Source organism: Eublepharis macularius, chromosome 10 (genome assembly GCF_028583425.1).
Source record: "Eublepharis macularius isolate TG4126 chromosome 10, MPM_Emac_v1.0, whole genome shotgun sequence".
NCBI classification, from domain to species: domain Eukaryota; kingdom Metazoa; phylum Chordata; class Lepidosauria; order Squamata; family Eublepharidae; genus Eublepharis; species Eublepharis macularius.
Window position 1 is genome coordinate 93,031,473 of NC_072799.1, and position 18,108 is coordinate 93,049,580.

Sequence of the window (18,108 nt, forward strand, 5' to 3'; positions counted from 1 at the left end):
CCACCAGTGTGTTTTCCTATTCTTTTTGTCCTCAAAGCAAAGAACCAATCCTAACTTTCCTCTACCTTATTTGAACAAAAGGTTCTTTAGAAAAGCCCAAGAGGCGTCACTTTTGTGTCTTCTGGGAGCTTTAGTATGGGAACAGCTCCATCACAAGAGGGCATTTGGCTTAGAACCTACTGATATTTTGTGATTGGCTCCAGCCCTTTAGCAGCCATTTTGTGATTGGCTCCAGCCCTTTAGCAGCCATTTTGTGATGGCTCCCACTCAGTGTTCTCAAAATTCCAAAATTGCCCACACTCTTGCACTACACAGAACATATCTACATGCCAGAAGGTGATTGACGCTGGCTACAGCTCCCTGTGGAATCTTTTTTTCAGGGCAGACTATATTAACCTCATATAACATGTGACATAGGGATCCCATTCCCCTGGTGGGGGTGGGGGATTCCCCGCTTTCACCCTCTGCCCCCGGCCACCTGTCACCTGGCCAGCAGGGGGGAAAGGTGCAGGAACAGGCCTCCCGGGTACGCCCCAGGGGTGGTACGATAACGTCACTCCCAGGAGCGATGTCATCATGCCATCTCAAGAACACCCCCGTGCTTTGTCAGGGGCCAATTTTGGCCTCAAACGGTCAATTTGAGTCCAAAATAGGCCCATGGCGAAACACACACACCCCTGCACCTACTTGATAATGTCATTTCCTGGAAGTGACATCATTACACACATGTGGGAGCATGCACAAAGCGCACACATGTGGAGGATCATGAGAAGGCCTGAAAGATAAGCACCAGTCCCCCACTGTTGACAGGTTAGGGACACCTGGTAACCCTAAGATACCACCTAGGAAGTATTTATTCTCAGGAATAAAAATGAAGGCTACTTTCAGATGTCATGACTGTGGTTTGTTTAAACTATGGTTTGCACAACAAATTCTGGTTCACCTACCAGATGTAAGTAACTCATCTCTGGGCATAAATCCCATTGTCAGTCTACATCTTGTCCCTTCTGGGCCTCCCAGTAGGGAGGACATTTTGTCTATACCAGCAAAGTTGCCCACAAACCAGTTTTCCACTGGTATTAGGGAGGCTTCATAGCATCCTGATTCATTATCCATGTCAGAAGGCAATGAGGAGGGGAAAGGGGTGCACTGCCATGTTTATGTCACTTCTGGTAGAAACTGAACACGCCATGTGGATGTAAAACCATAGAGGATCTGCAAATGCTAGGATGTCCAAAGATGTTACTTCTAGTTTTGATAGAAGTTTGAAGTGATATCAGCACACCAGGCCAATTCCACCCAGCAGTTGTTGCCTGTGGCCTGGCAATGATAACCAGCACAACTAATTTTCATATCTTTTTTCTGAGGGCCAGAGGATGGTTTTTCCTTAGGACTGAGGGAATAGGGAATAGGCTGTATTTTTCATTATTTAATATAGTTTAAGGTGGGTCGCCGTGCCTAGAGTTGCAGTGGGGACATAGGGGGCAGTGACACGACTATGATGATGTCACTTCAGGGGAAAACCTGGAAATGATGGTAGGTATCTCTAGCAGGGCTTTTTTTTCAGCGGGAACGCCATGGAACGGAGTTCTGGAACCTCTTGAAAATGGCCACATGGCTGGTGGCAGCCATGTGGCTGGTGGCTGGTGGCAGCCACATGGCTGGTGGCTACTTGGCAGCGCGGAGGGCAATCTCAACTCCCCTCTGTCTGGAGATCAGGGGGCGGGGCCACCAGCCATGTGGCCATTTTCTCCGAGGGCAACCCACTGAGTTCCACCACCTCTTTCCCCAGAAAAAAAGCCCTGATCTTTAGGAATTGCAAAAGATTCTTAAAGTTATTTGCCATCGTGTCTAGGTTTTCCCCAAAAGTGCCATTGTCACACTGGCAATACTGTCTTCTTTACATTGTTCCAAGAGCTCAGGGTGGAGAATTCCCTAGCCATGCCCCTTGTCAGATTTGTGTCCTCAGGAAGTTGGCAAGCCAATATTTTGCTACCAGCAGCAAGGTGGTTGCTATTAGAAATGGTTATATTTTGTTTGGTAGCAGAGTTTCCCAGTCAGAAATGTTTTCCCCAACATGCAGTAATTAATCCTCAAGCAATTAAACTGTTCAAAGATAAAACTTAGTTTATTGAGGTAAATTCCATTCATAGCAATATCTTACAGGAAAAGGAAGAGTAAAGCATTACTTGCTTCATTGCACGGCTGACTAACTCGGTACTGAAGCTGGATGTGGGTACATGGATCAGGCCTTCATGGTAAAAAATCTGAAAAATACATCCTTTCCTTTGAAAGTAATGAGGCAAGAAGAAAGAATCTCCGAAAGGAAACAGACAGGAGGAATCAAGAGGTGTTCCCATCTTAGACAAAGAGAGGCAGCTGATTTATCAAGAGAGATATGCAGCACCCCACAATGTCCAAGGCATGCTGAGTTACCTATTGCAACAGACAGAATTAATTCAGACACCATAACAAATCTTCATTAGTGTTAATTGCGGTTAACAAATTCACTTCAAACCCTAGTTTGAAATCTCAGTTTGGTAAACCAACGTATTTGTTGGACCATCCACAGTTGATCATCATTTTTGAACAAACCAAAATTTATGGACCAAAATTTATGGACCATCCAAAGATAGGTGCTTTCGTTGAAGTTACGCAGGAGCATGTGTTTTGCTTATGTACTGTTTACAGAAGGTTTATGTATTGTGTGGTATTTCATCTCCCTAAATGCACAAAAAGTGATCATGAATAGATCTACTGACAACGGTCACCTGTCCACACTATCATGAATAGATTTGACACCATTTCCAGGCCAAGGGTAGCAACAAAAACATCCGCTTATCAAGCCAAGGAAGCTTCCATTTCAGTTGTCACACTGAGAGTTTTTCAGATATCACGCAATAAGGGTTTTCCTCTTTTGCTCACACCAAAGCTGGAACCTAAAAACTGAATAGTGGTTTCATCTGCAATTTGGGGCAAACACTACCAGCTGTTCCCAGGATATATTTCAAGAAACAAGCTGGTTCAGAAGCACACTTATTGAAAGCCATCCTCACATCTTTTGGCTGTGCTTTTAATTTGCAATTTTAAAATCGAGGTGGCATTGTTTAAACATGTTGCATAAGGAAAGGAATTTTTAAGCACTAAATGTTATTGATGAGAGGGAGTTTCGCTGCTAATGAATCTTTCCTCCCCTCTGCATAGTAATGTGACATTTGAAAGTGTCTTTTCCTTCTTGCATGATCGCATTAATTTTTCAAGAAGGTTCTAGTCTTAGAGACAGTTCGCATATGATGTATTACGGCATGGCTCAGAGATAAATCAGAAGTTCAAAAAGAGTGAATTGCAGTACCAGTACTCTGACCCTGAATAAAACCCAGATTTCAAGTGTACTAAAGTACAAAGTACTCAGTTCAAGTGTACTAAAGTGGAAGTACTCAGACACTGGTGTGAATCCACTTCCCACTTCCACGGCAGCCCCTGCTGTGTTGTTCCTGAGGGTCAGTTAGGAACAGCATGGAAGGTCTGGAAATCGTCACCCCCTCTCCCAAAGGCTTTAGTCCTTAGCCCAGCCCAAATGGCTTTGTACAGTTCTTCACAGTACAGAAACTTTATCTTCCTTTGGATCTATTCACTTAGACATGAGGATTTTTACATTAAAAATGAAAAGAATCGATTCCAAACCAAGAGGTTTTTCCTCTTGTGAGGTGGCTACTTTCTGTTTCATTTATTATTGTTGTTTCCAAACACTGTCCGTGACACCGAGTGACTTTCTTTCCGTCATGAGTCTGCTGGAGTGCCAAATTTAGGACTTTATATATAGTACAAACTCATCCAAACTTAACTCAACTGAACACTTGACTCGCTTCCCTTCATGTAAGCTGCATTGATGGTAGGAAATTTTCATCTACAACAGTGAGAGGTATGAACTTTAAATTTAAAAGATTATTTAAGGAGCCTAGTTCAAACTTCTAGCTAGTAATAAATAACTATTTTATACACACTGCAGTAATTAAGAGCAATAACTAAGATTTTTTTCTGCTTCTGAAAAATATCAAAAAGCATTAAATTTCAGCTGAAAATTAAATTTTAAAATATGAAGCAGAGATAGAAAAATGGTTATGCTTCAGTTTGTAATTTTATGTGTGCATAATTCACTGAGTCACATTTCTAATAAAAATCCTAATTTACTGGGCATATTAAAAATAAATCAGATGTTTGTTCTTAATTTGGAAACCTGTATGATTTGTATACTTGTGTGAAACTGAGTTGTTATATTTTGTGTGTTAAATATTTGTGTTAAATATTTTTGATGCAAGAAGGCAACAGAGTACAATCGATAGTCGGTTGTAATTTGATTGTAGGATATCATTCAAAATTCATAAACATGTGATTTGCATGGTTTTAAAAATATCTCTGTAGGAAATGTTTATCAGATTTAAAAACTTGTTGAAGACATCCGTGTATGATTTTTTTTGTTATTGCTTCATGCATTCAAAGACAAATGAGATATTCTATAGCTTGGTCAAGTTGAGGTCCCAAACTAACAGGTGCTATGTGGAAATTCTCTCTCTCTTCTCCCTCTTCATTTTATTCCCCCATACTGTATACCCTTTGGTATTTGGCAGTGCCGTCTCCCATATGGACCTACCCAACCACTTTGTACAACTTCAGAGGCCCTGCTCAACTGCCACCATCACCTGAGGCTAGCTGGGTAATAGGGTGGCCAGCCTCTCTACCTTAAAAGCAGGGGACAAGGGTGTTGGTAGGCAGTCATGGGGCACGATCCATCTCTTTTCACTATATTTGGGCTGATTTGGCCCTGCTGAGACCCTGTAGGGAGCCAGTTTGGTGTAGTGGTTAAGAGCATGGGACTCTAATCTGGAGAGCCGGGTTTGATTCCCCACTCCTCCACTTGAAGCCAGCTGGGTGACCTTGGGTCAGTCACAGCTCTTCCAGAGCTCTCTCAGCCCTACCCACCTCACAGGGTGTTTTGTTGTGGGGATAATACTAACATACTTTGTAAACCGCTCTGAGTGGGCATTAAGTTGTCCTGAAGGGTGGTGTATAAATCAAATGTTGTTATTATTATTAGCTTCAGGTTTCCAACGTCAAAGGTGTCATTGGTGCCTCTGAAATGTGTGTGTGCCTTTTCACTGCATGCTCTGTGTCAGGAGACCAACTTGAACTCAAGACAATGCCCAGCAGCTTCTCTGGAGCCAGCAGCAGCGCAGTTGCCACCCCAATTTCCCCTAGCCCCCGGGAAGGACTCGACTCACCTCTGGAATACCTTGGGGATGAGGGAGGCCTCGCCACTGCCGGGCCGGCACAAGGTGCCCAGCATGAACACAGGCTCCAGCAGGGAGGTGGGAAGCAGCATCAAGGGGCAGGCTTCTCCCCGAGCAGCGACAGAGCTAGAGGTTTGCGCCGGGAGGAAGGTCACATAGCAGGGGTTGCAGCAGGCCTAGTACAAGTGCTGGAACAAAAACACGACTCTGCCATTGCTGCCTCAGTGGGCCATGAGCCAGTGGGTTGGGGCAGAACAGGATAGGGTCGCCAGGTCCCCTTACCCTCCCAGTGGGAGGGGGGGACACAGGGCTTACCCGTTAGCTGCTCCTATGATGCTCCTCATGTGCACGTGGCCCCCCATGTGTGCAATGATGTCACTTCCGAGAAGTGACTTCATCACGCAGGCAGGGGGATGCATGCATGTTTTTCAGCAGGGTGATTTGGGGTCCAAATCAGCCCACTGCAAAGTGCAGGAGTGCTCTCGAGGTGGTGTGACGACGCCACTCCTAGGAAGTGATGTTGTTGTGCAGCCCCAGGAGTGCACCTGGGAAGCCCATTTCTGCAGCTTTCCCCCCAGGTGGCCAGGTGAGGGGTGGTGGAAGGTGGAGAGTGAAAGTGGGAGATACCCTACCCCACTGGGGGAAATGGGATCCCTAGGACCGGAAAAGTGGCAGCCAGAAATACCACAGGAGGGGAGGGGCCTGTGGATGAGCCCTGAGCAGGAAGCCGCCCAATCCCTGGGACACAGCAGCCCAGAAGAGGGCCTGCAAGGTGGAGCGAGGGGATAGGCTGGGTCTTCCTCCAACCCCTGACCCTAGAGATGGAACATGTCCGAGGGGTAGGACCAGGGAGGTGGGGCTGAGGATGGAGGAGAGAGAGGGAATAAAGGGGGGCTCCAGAACCAATCTGGGAAGGAAGCAAGGGTGCCCAGCCAGGACACCGAGGGGCCTGGGGTCTTGGGAGGTACCAGTTTAGGAGACAAGATGAAGCAACCCCGCTGGTGGGTCTCCTATCTGAGGCCTGGGGAGACCTCCAGGGGTGGTGAACTATGGGGGAGGATGCGGCAGCACCCCATGGTGGCTCCTGGCCTGCATCCTCACTCCTTTCCCTCATGTTAGCCAGGCGAACAGGGGTGGGGGTGAAAAATGGGGGTGGGGATCCCACCAGTGGGGTGCTGACAAGCCTACTGGGAAGTGACCTGATAAAGACCCTTTGGTCAGGGTGCCAAAACTTTGGAACTTCCTCCCTGAGAAGATTCATCTATGTCCTTCTATCATCTTCCACAAGCGGGTAAAGACATCGTTGTTTTATTTGGTGTTCCCTGACTAAATCCCTGATCTGGCTTTGGGAATCAGATGGGGAGGCATCAAGTGAGGGGGCACCTTCTGGAGGGAAGAATTTCCAGAGATGGAAAGAAAGATTATGTTTCTTTCCAAAACATGGGCCGTTATTACATGAATGAGGCTTGAGATCCCCAGGCTCACAAACTCCCCCTGGTCTCTTCCTTTCTCTTCCTTGCATGCATCTTTCTATATAAAAGGCAAGCTGTATTGGCGACGATTCAGTTTTTATCCTGTGCCTGCGCAGGAGCACCAGGATAAAAACTGAGTTGTTGCCAATATGGCCTCCAGAGGGCGCCGCCACAGCGGGGAGGCCAGCGTTCCTGCACTCCATTTTCTGGGGCCCCTTTTAAAAAAACAGACTCCGTTGCCCTCTTCCGGTTCTTGTCACTGTCATACACTCTTATGTCTAAGGTCAGTTCATCCTCTAGTTGTTAAACTCAGCTAGGAAATCAGTTTTAAACAGCAAGATACTATTGCCGTATCATCACTTTTGAATGACTTGTGTTCAACAGGTCCATACTATGCAATTTAGCTCTGCCTGCAGCATAGGGTCTCCAACTCTGACTTGAGAAATTCCTGGAAATTTGGGAGTATAGCCAAGGGATAGTGAGCTTTAGGGAGGGGAGGGACTGTGGCTATAATGCCACAGACTCCACCCTCCAGGGAAACTGAGGTCTGGAGACCTGTTGTAATTCTGGGAGATCTCCAGGCTCCACCAGGAGGTTGGTGACCCAGCTACAGCCCCTCCTATGTAAACTTTCTCTTCCTGCCAGCTGACAACAAACTGGATCCCATTCTAGCGTAAGAGCCTCTTGTAGCAGGGAGGGCTTATTGGAGAGGACAACTCACTTAACAGGGGCCGTTTCCAGACGGCTTACCTGGCTCCGGAACGTTGCGCCATCTTGCGGGGAAAACGCGAAATATCGCGTTTTCTTGCACGAGTTTTGCGCGACGTCGCATGATGTCACGCAAAACTCACGCGAGAAAACGCGATATTTCGCGTTTTCCCCGCAAGATGGCGCAACGTTCCGGAGCCAGGTAAGCCGTCTGGAAACGGCCAGGGAGTGGAATGACAATCTACAACCTAAAGTCTCTATATACTTTATATCAAAGGACTGCGCTGTTAGTTTGCACAGCTCTAGGATTTCTAACTTTACCTCCGAAAGACAGGCAAACAAAACGTTTACCATATTTAACATTTTATCGTTACTAAAGAACATTTCCTTCTCTCCAGAATGTCAGACTTCGAGCAATTTGAGATAGACTTTTACCAGTCAAACTATAATGTCAGTGATCAAAACCAAGATTACAGTGGGCGTGGAACCACTGGAAGTGTTCATGGAAGCAAAAGGTACGTTTATTTATCCTAACGCTGAAAGCAATGTTTGTCTTTGTCAGGTGGGCTTCTTAATGTGACTTTGCCTTTGCAGTCTGCGTTGATCTCCGGCATCAACCACATACGTTATTCCAAGCATACTGCTTGAGATTCTCATATTGGCAGTACTTTTCTTGATTGAGGCTTTGGGCAGTTTTATACTCAACCAGCACAGGCGACTCTTCATGTCACTAAGGGTGTGTACTCTGTATCATTTGAACAGTCACTATAAGCGTCTTTTTTGCCAAATTATATAAATGCTTCCCAGCCTGCAAACAAACAAAAACAAAAAAAGCACATTCAGATGTTAATAGAGATAAGGTCTCCTTAGTAGCAGGGAATTCAACTTCGCTGTGGTCCTTGAAGCACCAAGTGATTATTTTATTCTCAAACACCTTTATTTCATATGTACTTAGTTCTGGTGTTCATTTTTACTGTTCCTTTAAAGTGAAACTGAACCCAGGCAAGATTAGGGTTGCCAGGCCCCCTCAATCTCCCGGCGGGGGGACAGGGGCCTGGCACTTACCTTTTGGGAGAGGGGGGTGCACACACGCGCCCCCACAGGCATGGCACACACGGCCAGGCGCTGCAGAATGCGCCCAAAACGGGCCGTTCTGCTGCGGATCGGGCCCGGTTTTGAGGCACTGCAGAGCGCAGGAGCGTGGCAATCTGTGGCAGAACAGGCCCATTTTGGGCTGCTGAAAACGGGCTGATTTGCTGCGGATCGGGCCCGTTTTGAGCACTGTGGAGCTCAGGAGTGCTCCTGCGCTCTGCAGCGGCCCCGCTCCAGGCCAAAACGGGCCCGATCCTGGCAGCTGTGGTGCACAGGAGTGCGCCGCGCGGCAGGGGAGCACGCAAGGAAGGTGTGCGCCACCCCCGCTGCTCAGGTAAGTGGGGGCGGGGTGTGGGGAGCGGGGGCAGGAGATCCCCCACCCCCACCGGGAGTCTGGGATCCCTAGACAAGATAGAAGTGATGCTGTTTGGGAAGGCAGAAATTTTGAAGTATGACATACTCCCGGGAGTCTGGGATCCCTAGACAAGATAGAAGTATGACATACTCCCGGGAGTCTGGGATCCCTAGACAAGATAGAAGTATGACATACTCCCGGGAGTCTGGGATCCCTAGACAAGATAGAAGTGATGCTGTTTGGGAAGGCAGAAATTTTGAAGTATGACATACTCCCCACTTTTGATGGAGTTTGTCTGAGTCTTGCAGACTCAGTTAAGAGCCTAGGATGGGGTCCTCAACCTTTTAAAGCCTGCAACCACACTTGGAGTTCGGACACAGTGTGGTGGGAGTAGCAACAAAATGGCTGCCACAAAACGTCTGCTGCAGGAGATGGAGCCAGCCACAAAATGGATGCTACATCTTACCTTCAGTCTCACAGTGAAGAGCTTTGTGCTGTGGAAACAGCTTTTGCCAAAGCCATGTTTTTAAAAATCTGCATAGCCAATCAAATCTCCAATAGCCTATCAGAAGCCACGCTTGGCAAAAGCCCCACCTGGCCCCACCCACTTTCTAGAAACATTTGGTGGGCCCCTGGAAAGGTCAGGAAACCGGAGTTGTAAAAGGGAACTCTGTGAAGAAATGTTGCTGTAACCAAAGTAACCAAAACACCCCTCACTGTTAAGGATTTAGAACATAGAAACTAAGCTTAAAGAAATATATTTTGTCCATGATTTAAAGAGTATTCTGTTCTACCAACAAATTTACCTCAGCTCTTTCATTCTCCAACTGGCCTTAATTCCATCCCTGCCTATTCAATAAAGTTGCTGTTTATTTTGAACGTCATGTAGTCTACAGTGCCATTTCTAACTCAGAGGCCATTCTCACATCTTTACATAGCGCAAAACTCACGGAACGAGGGCGTCTTCATGGCACAATTTCGGACGTCATTGCACCACGATTCCATTTTCGTGGCGCAATGATGTCAAAAATTGTGCTATGAAGACACCCTCGTTCCATGAGTTTTGCGCTATGTAAAGACACGTGAAAACGGCCAGAGGAAGAAGGCTCCTGTCCCGTCCCCCCGCCCCACCCCGTCAAGTTTCTGAACTGGGCTAAAAAGCCAAAATTATAACTGCTTATCAGGGTGGGACACAAAAGAACTTTAAAAACACAAAAAGAGACACGCTACTTGGGGCTGCCCACCAAAGCAGGCAAGGTTGGATTTTGGCAAGAAAATCTGCCTCAGAGCGGGAGAGTGAAGGGGGTGTGTGTGTCTGTCTTTCAGGGGAAAGAAAGGAAATAGTGGGGAAGGGGAAAATAAGATGCCCCCTGCAAGTCCTTGTGGGTCCCCAGCTTGTAATATAAGAAGCCAGAACAGACGGAGTGATCCCACTCAGGTTATAGGGACCACTGGCTTCAAAGTGACACCCTGCCAACCTCTAAAAAACTTTTTGGAAAATTTCGAAAGAGTTGAACATCACATGCAGGTATTAAAAATACGTTTGCATGTAAGGTCCAGAGATTTAAGACCCACAGTATTCATCTAAGTCAAGGGTACTGATTATTTCCAGGAACATGGCATTTAACTCATACTCTGTTCTTGTTTTATTCTCCTCTGCATTGTAGGGGTCAAACAGGGGATGCGCTACAATCAAATGCATCCACTCATCCAGAAATGCATTCATTATCTCAGCCATACACAGGCCAGATTTTTCAGCCAGCAAATGCTTCTGAATTTCCATCTGATAACACTTATCCTGACAGCTTTGATGAAGAACCTCCTTTGCTTGAAGGTACAGAATTAAAACACTTAATTACCCTTTTTTGCATGTTCCAGTAGCTATGCATAAAGTAGAATTTGTTCATACTCATCACAGATTTCTGTGGTATCAAGAAAGCGATTATTTATTTTGCCCAGATATTATATTTAATGTATAATGGTAAAGGATCTTCTACTTCAATAATACACTACCAAATATATGATGTTAACAAGAAGTTATTTATGTCATCTTGAATTTCCAGAGGCAGGCGGAATGTTAATTTTATGAATTAATTGGATACAGCTAGGAACTTTTCTTTCCCCACTCTGCCATGAATTTCATTTGGATGACCTTAAGTCAATCACTGTCTCTCAGCATAACCTACTCACAGCCTTGTTGTGAAGATAAAAGGGAGGCTGTGCAAAACCACCTTGAATTCCTTGATGAGTGGGTGGGATCAACATTGAATAAACAAATACATTTTTTGCACTGATGACAACCTTGCAATAGCAAATGCTTCCCATTGGAATGTGTTCCTTTCCCTGCAGCCAACAGGAGAAAACCACATTTCTCCATCACCTGGTAGTAGGGGATCCCTGACCTGCACTCCTGTTTATGCTCTGAGCAGCAGTGCGAGTAAAATAAAAAGTGGCTGGTGGGTCTATGGTGTGACATCAAGCCTCTCTGGGAATTACCAAAACCTACGGTAAAACCATAGAGTTCCTGGTGATTCTTAGAGAGGACTGACATCACTTCCAGATTTTCCCTGGAAGTGATGTAAGTTGTCTATAGGAATCACCAAAACAGTTTCACCATAGTTTCTTGCAATTCCTAGAGCAGCTGTAGCATAGTGGTGTATAAGCACACTGTTGTTATTGTTGTTGTTGTTATCATCATCCAGGAAAACCCCAGAAACGACGTCCTGCTATCACCAAAGCTGCCCTCATGTCTCCAACCCCCTCAGTCTCCTGCTGGCAACCCTATTAGACAATGTTATATAATAGACCTGTACAATTTCAGACAACTCCATAGCTTTAGTTATTCATTGATTTCTATTCTGCTTCCTTTTCCACTGGGCTTCTAATGCTGCTTATAAAGAAACACAAAATATAATTAAAACAAACAACCAATAACAGCAACAAAATATTCAGTACAGCTCCAACACCTGAGCTGGCCCTGGATGTAATGGACTGGCTCACTCACAGCTGTAGGTTGTGAGCCAGGGGCCTAGAGACCTTTGGTTCATGCCAAAAGGCTCATGCCTCTGGGCACACCCACACTTAAATTCCTGCAGCAAGAAGGACAACAGAATTTTAAAACCAAGACTTTGGCACATTGCATAGATTCACTAAAGCATGTTCTTTCCAGTTAAAAGGTAAGTTGGATTTGATTGTTGTTTTGCTCCAAGCCATCCCTGGGATTTTACTGGAAGAGTGTGGTATAATAAATAATAGTAAATAAATTAAAACAATCCAGCAGCAAATCTCAGCCTATTAACTGATAAAGTCCAAAATATGAGGTGATAGTGCAGCGAAGTCTCAAGACTTCCCACTGGCAACCCTCTTTGCCCACTACCACTCTGTACAGCAGGGGGAGAAAAAAAATTTAAAACAGTGACATAGGTAGCTCTAGGAATTGCTGGAAACTCAATGGTTTTACCATAGAATGTCCAGCCGTTCCTAGAGCTACTGTACATCACATCCAGGTTTTTCTTGGAAGTGGACTAGCCATGCAGCCAAAGTCACACACACATCATGTCCAACATTCCCATCAGTTGCCCTAGAAGTTACAAATCCATATGAAAATTTGCTTTCTCCTAAATGAATAAATAAATAAATGCCAGACAAAAAGTCAATTAAAATTACATAATTGCTGTGCCCTGCCTTAAACTCTAATGTTAAACTGCCCTGTGCTCAGCAATGTATTTATTTGCTATATGTTGTTGTTCTTCCATTGCGCTCCTAAAAGCATCATAAATGTGGGTGAGCTACTATGCAGGAAGTGACAAGACTCAGATGGTAGGCTTACCTGGGACAGGTCCATATTGTGGGGGGATCCTATAACACTGAATTTATATAACATTCAATTTATATACCACCCTTCAGGACAGCTTCGCATCCACTCAGAATAGTTTATGAAGTGTGTTATTATTATCCTCACAAAAATCACCCTGTGAGGTGGGTGGGTCTGAGAGAGCTCCGAGAAGCTGTGACTGACCCCATGGTCACCCAGCTGGCTTCAAGCAGATGAGTGAGGAATCAAACCCGGCTCTCCAGATTAGAGTCCTGCCACTCTTAACCACTACACCAAACTGGCTCTGACACAGTGATGTCACTTCTGGGTTTATGCCGAATTGTGATGCCATTCCCCCATCCCTTCTCCACCTTCCTCTGCTGCTGCTTGTCAGCCGATGGGTTTATGAAACACAACACAAAATTTACTTGTAACAGGAAGATATATGACCATCAACCAAAATAATACAAAATATGCAGAAATAAAATATACAGTATACATAGTATCAATATCCAATCCTTGTGTGGAAGAAAAAACAGCCTATGCACATCTGGTATTGCCATGGATTTCAATGCTTTCCTCAGAGTCGTGTTTCACAAGTTGCCTGCACACAGCAAACCTATGATTTCTTAGCAGGCTTGTAAATTATTCAGAGCTGTTTAGCCTCTCCTTTCAAACACTGTTACAAGTAGATTTTGTGTTGTGTTTCATAAATCCATAGCACAGTGTTCATTTTGTACTTCTGACTTTCACACCAGGGTCCAGTCGTATTCAATTGTCAGCCAATGAGTGGCAACCCTATCAGATAGGGTTCAGCAAACCTCTGTCAGTTGTCCTTAGACCACAGGCCCAGGGCTCGTTCAAGGTAGTTGGTGATGCCAAACAAGGCACACCTGTTGCCTCTTGGGCCTGCAGTGCTGGCTGGGCTCAGGAATAGAGATGGGCATGAACAGAAAAACAAACAAACATGATGTTTGTTGTTCATTACCATCCACGGACAGGGACTCACGAACAACCACGAACATGGCCCTGTTCACGAACATGTTTGTGGTTGGCTGTTCATGGGGGCCAGCAGGCTCTCCTCCAGCCATCATCCAAGTCAAGATCACTACTGCATCACTCCCAGAAACCTGACCTGAGCAGGCACCAGGAAAGGTACTAATAATAAATAATAGCTTGGCCCCAGAGCCTGGCAGCAGCCCTGGAACTTGAAGGGGTAGATCCCAATCCCACCACACATAAAGAAAATTCACGCTCCAATGCACTCTATCAAAATGCCAACAGCAACTCTCTCCCTCTCCACTGTCTGCAAACTAAGCCAGAGCCGGGAGCCCCCCTCCCCCCCTGCTCTTTGCTCCCTTGTAACAAATTTGGAACTCCACACTTGAAAGGAAGACCTGCCTATCAAGCTAAATTGGGCTTAGATTGGGGTTTCCAGGGCAACAGCAGGAGTTCAGACAGAGTTCAGACAATCCCTGCCTAAGTTGCCAAGGGAATTGAATGCAGGTGCCAGACTGTCTGGCTTGACGAACAGCAAGACGAACAGCAACGAATGAGGCTTGCAACGACCACCAGTTTGTTTAGTATGGGGCCTCACAAACAGCTTGTTCATGAAGAGCAGATTGGGCTGTTCGTGGCTTTTTTTGTTCGTACTGCTGTTTGTGCCCATCTCTGCTCAGGAATGGACAGCAGTCCTCTCCCATGTTGCCACCAATGGCTGGGATGCAAGCTGAGCCCTGTAGTTTATCAGGCCTTCATTGCTGTGTCAGCAGACATGTGGGTAGGTTACCCCTGTATAGACCGACTGTAGCACAGTCAAAATCCTAAGTAAAAAAACTATGCTCGCAACTAATACTCAATCCTGGTCTGCCAAATCAGAGAAAGGGGAGGGGGGGGGGGATAAAGGTTGATTTGTTGTTTTGCATTTGTAACTCAGACACATGTTTACATTCAAAAGGGCAGCGCCACAATTTGCATGGAAAATAAAGGCATTAAGTCATTTTTATGGCATATGCATCATATACTTTACTGCCTCTGGATGACAGTCTCACGATAAATTTTGCATTCAGATTTCATAGCATCGCCTTTCCCTCTGTATTTATATTGCATAATCAGAGATCATGTTAAGGTGCCTATAATTAATAAACACTAGTTATAATCTTGTTTACATATTTTGTAATAAATTTGCCAGTTTTTAAAAAAGAAAAGAATATTAAGTGGCTCATTTTAATTCTAAAGAAAAACTCAAGAAAGTTCTTGTGCATCATGTTATGTCTATATCTCTATAATAACATTGAACCAACTATGTTCATTTGAAAAAAATGGTTCAAAAAACTGTCTGTCAAATGCCTAGCTGAGATAAACTTCAGTCTCATCACTTTATATTAATGCCCGTAAAGTTTTTGTATCCGCAAGATCCCACTGACATAAATAAACATAACCTGAGAATAACTCTACTTGTACTTCATGCTTTCTCAAGACCAGAATTAGTATGCCCCACAGTGGAGCAGCTGCCAAGGTCCAGGGCATCCAGTGGGGTCTGCTGCCTACTGCTTTCTCTCTTGCCCTTTTGTTTGGTCTTCCCCAACCCACCTGCTCACCTGCCAGTCTTCCTGCCACCCATGCTCCTCGCTGCGCATGATTTCTAGTGGTGTGGTATCAGAGGAAAGGTGTGTGGGTGGCAGGGCTTTTTTTCAGCTGGAACATGGTGGAACGGAGTTCCGGAACCTCTTGAAAATGGTCACATGGCTGGTGGCCTCGCCCCCTGATCTCCAGACAGAGGGGAGTTGAGATTGCCCTCCGCACTGCCAAGCGGTGCAGAGGGCAATCTCAACTCCCCTCTGTCTGGAGATCAGGGGGCGGGGCCACCAGCCATGTGACCATTTTCTCTGAGGGCAACCCACTGAGTTCCACCACTTCTTTTCCCAGATAAAAAGCTCTGGTGGGTGGCACACAGCTCTGTAAATAAATCACACAAACACAACTTTCCTGCCTGCCCCCACCCCCGCTTTGATCTCCTGGAGAACAAACAGGAATGGTACAAGGGGCAAGCCAGGAATCGGCAGATAAAAAGGAGAGGGTCTCTGTGATATCCTCAGTGTTTTTCAACTTATTTGCCCAGTTATTCAAAGTTTGTTTTATAGGTACTTATATATTTTTTTAAAAATGTAATCCATGCCACAAGGAGTCCCTGTTGACAATGACATCTGGTTTATACAGTTTTACTTTTGTAACAGAGTAATCAATACTTCCCAATTTAGAGTGCAAATTAAGTCTTGGCTGCAGCGCACGAGTCATTAGAATTATTTGCTTACAGCCGGTTCTCTGTTTTATTATTTTGGGACTCAAAGTTTCCCTGATGAACTATTATACCAGGGGGTTCTTTTTGGATATTGAACAATATTGAATTTTTTTTTTCCTGTTGCAGAACTAGGGATCAACTTTGATCACATCTGGCAAAAAACATTAACAGTTCTGAACCCAATTAAACCAGCAGATGGCAGCATTATGAATGAGACTGACTTGACGGGGCCGATGGTTTTCTGCTTGGGCCTGGGAGCCACTTTGCTGCTGGTAAGGCATGGTAGAAACCGCAGGCATTCAGATCAGTGCCTTCTCTATGGGTCAGTGTCTGCGGGACTGCAAATGGTGTTGGGGCCATTTCTTCAGTTTGTATGGAAAAGGGGTCTAATTTCTCCCCGTACACATACGGAGACAGATCCACACTCACCGGCATAGCGCTAAACAGTCGGAATGCTCTCGTGGCGCAATGACGTCAGAAATTGCGCCAAGAAGGTGCTACCATTCCGACTGTTTAGCGCTATGCCGGTAAGTGTGGATTCAGCCAGACAGAGAAATGAGCAAATAATGTAAATCAGAAATATGAAGAAACAGAGGAAATTGGAATCTTAAGTGCCTTACTCTAATCCAGCTTTTGTTAATCAGATCTGTGCAAAAGGTTCTATTAACTATGATCAGCTATAAAGTGTTCCATGTCTGGGCTCTTCCCTTTTCTATATGCAGAGTATTTTATGTTAAAGCTCCTGCCCAGGGCCCTTCTGTCTGCTACCACACCTATGTGCCTGCAGAGTCCATTCTTTAGTAGCTAGGGGCTACTCAATTTATAACCTACTTTAGAGGTAAAGGACTCTCAGGGTAGCTTGCAAGTTGTAACAGTAATACAGTCATTTAAACCTCAAATCCCTTAATTCAAAGTTATTATTATTGTTGTTGCTGCTGTTGTTTTTATTGTTGTTATTTATTTGATTTCTAGCCTGGCCTCCCTGCAAACGGGCTCAGAGTAGGTTACAGCTGAGCTGAGTATAAATACAATGGAAATCACAATAAAATCATAACGATCATAAAATACAGTAAAATATGGTTTCCAAGATAGCGGTCCGTACCATCCACCCCTGCCAATAGTACATGGGGGAGGGGGAGGTGACAGCCACTGTGGTCAAATTGTGACTCGTATGGTGGGGGACGACAAGATGACTATACAGCCCCCCCCCCCCGACACAGGAGACCAGTAAGGAAGCTCATCAGATGGACACAAGACTGGCCTCAACCATATGCTCATATTATGCATTATTCTTTAGACACAGAGGTTTGGAGCAACCAGTAAACAGAAATATCTCTGGGCTGATGCTGGCTTGACTGAGTCTGCTGATTTGATTCATCCCTCACCAGCCTATTAAATGGCCATGTTTTAAACAGTAGTGTCAGTGGAGAGTTATCCTAAGGATGATTCTTTCCGTCAGAAGATATCCCATCGTGATGATTTTTCTTCCTGAATTTTAGCTTTCTCTTAATTAATTTTTATATAACTTTCTCTTAACTAATTTATACACACACACACACAATACAAACTCATTCTACTACAGTATTTTCATATCTGAGTTGAGAAGACCATAAACACGGTCTGTCATAATATTACGTTACTCAGCAAGTCAGATAGATTATAAATAATTATCCATAAATGGGATAATTTAACATTTGTTTACTCAGTGAGAGAAGTAATACAGCAATTATATCATAATTCCTACTTTTTCTCATCTCAACTATCATTATCTTCAACAACAGCACAACAACAACATTTGATTTATATACCGCCCTTCAGGACAACTTAATGCCCACTCAGAGCAGTTTACAAAATATGTTGTTATTATTATCCCCACAACAAACACCCTGTGAGGTTGGCAGGGCTGAGAGAGCTCCTAGAAGCTGTGACTGACCCAAGGTCACCCATCGGGCTTCAAGTGGAGGAGTGGGGAATCAAACCCAATTCTCCATATTAGAGTCCCACACTTCAATAATACCTACATACTTTGTCTCAATGCTTTTCTTCTACGCATTATCACCTGCTAATGCAATTTTCTT

General features: G+C 44.9%; 1 protein-coding gene across 1 annotated transcript in view; it reads left to right on the forward strand.

The window, feature by feature from the left end:
- Window positions 1-3,857: 3,857 nt before the first annotated feature.
- YIPF7 (Yip1 domain family member 7) overlaps window positions 3,858-18,108 on the forward strand; it is a 28,395-nt gene continuing 14,144 nt past the window's right edge. Inside the window, exons 1-4 of the mRNA XM_054990114.1 lie at window positions 3,858-3,922; window positions 7,867-7,983; window positions 10,583-10,749; window positions 16,157-16,302. Of these exons, the coding sequence (XP_054846089.1) occupies window positions 7,868-7,983; window positions 10,583-10,749; window positions 16,157-16,302 (429 nt within the window). The 5' untranslated portion in view covers window positions 3,858-3,922; window position 7,867. The remainder of the gene's footprint in view (window positions 3,923-7,866; window positions 7,984-10,582; window positions 10,750-16,156; window positions 16,303-18,108) is intronic.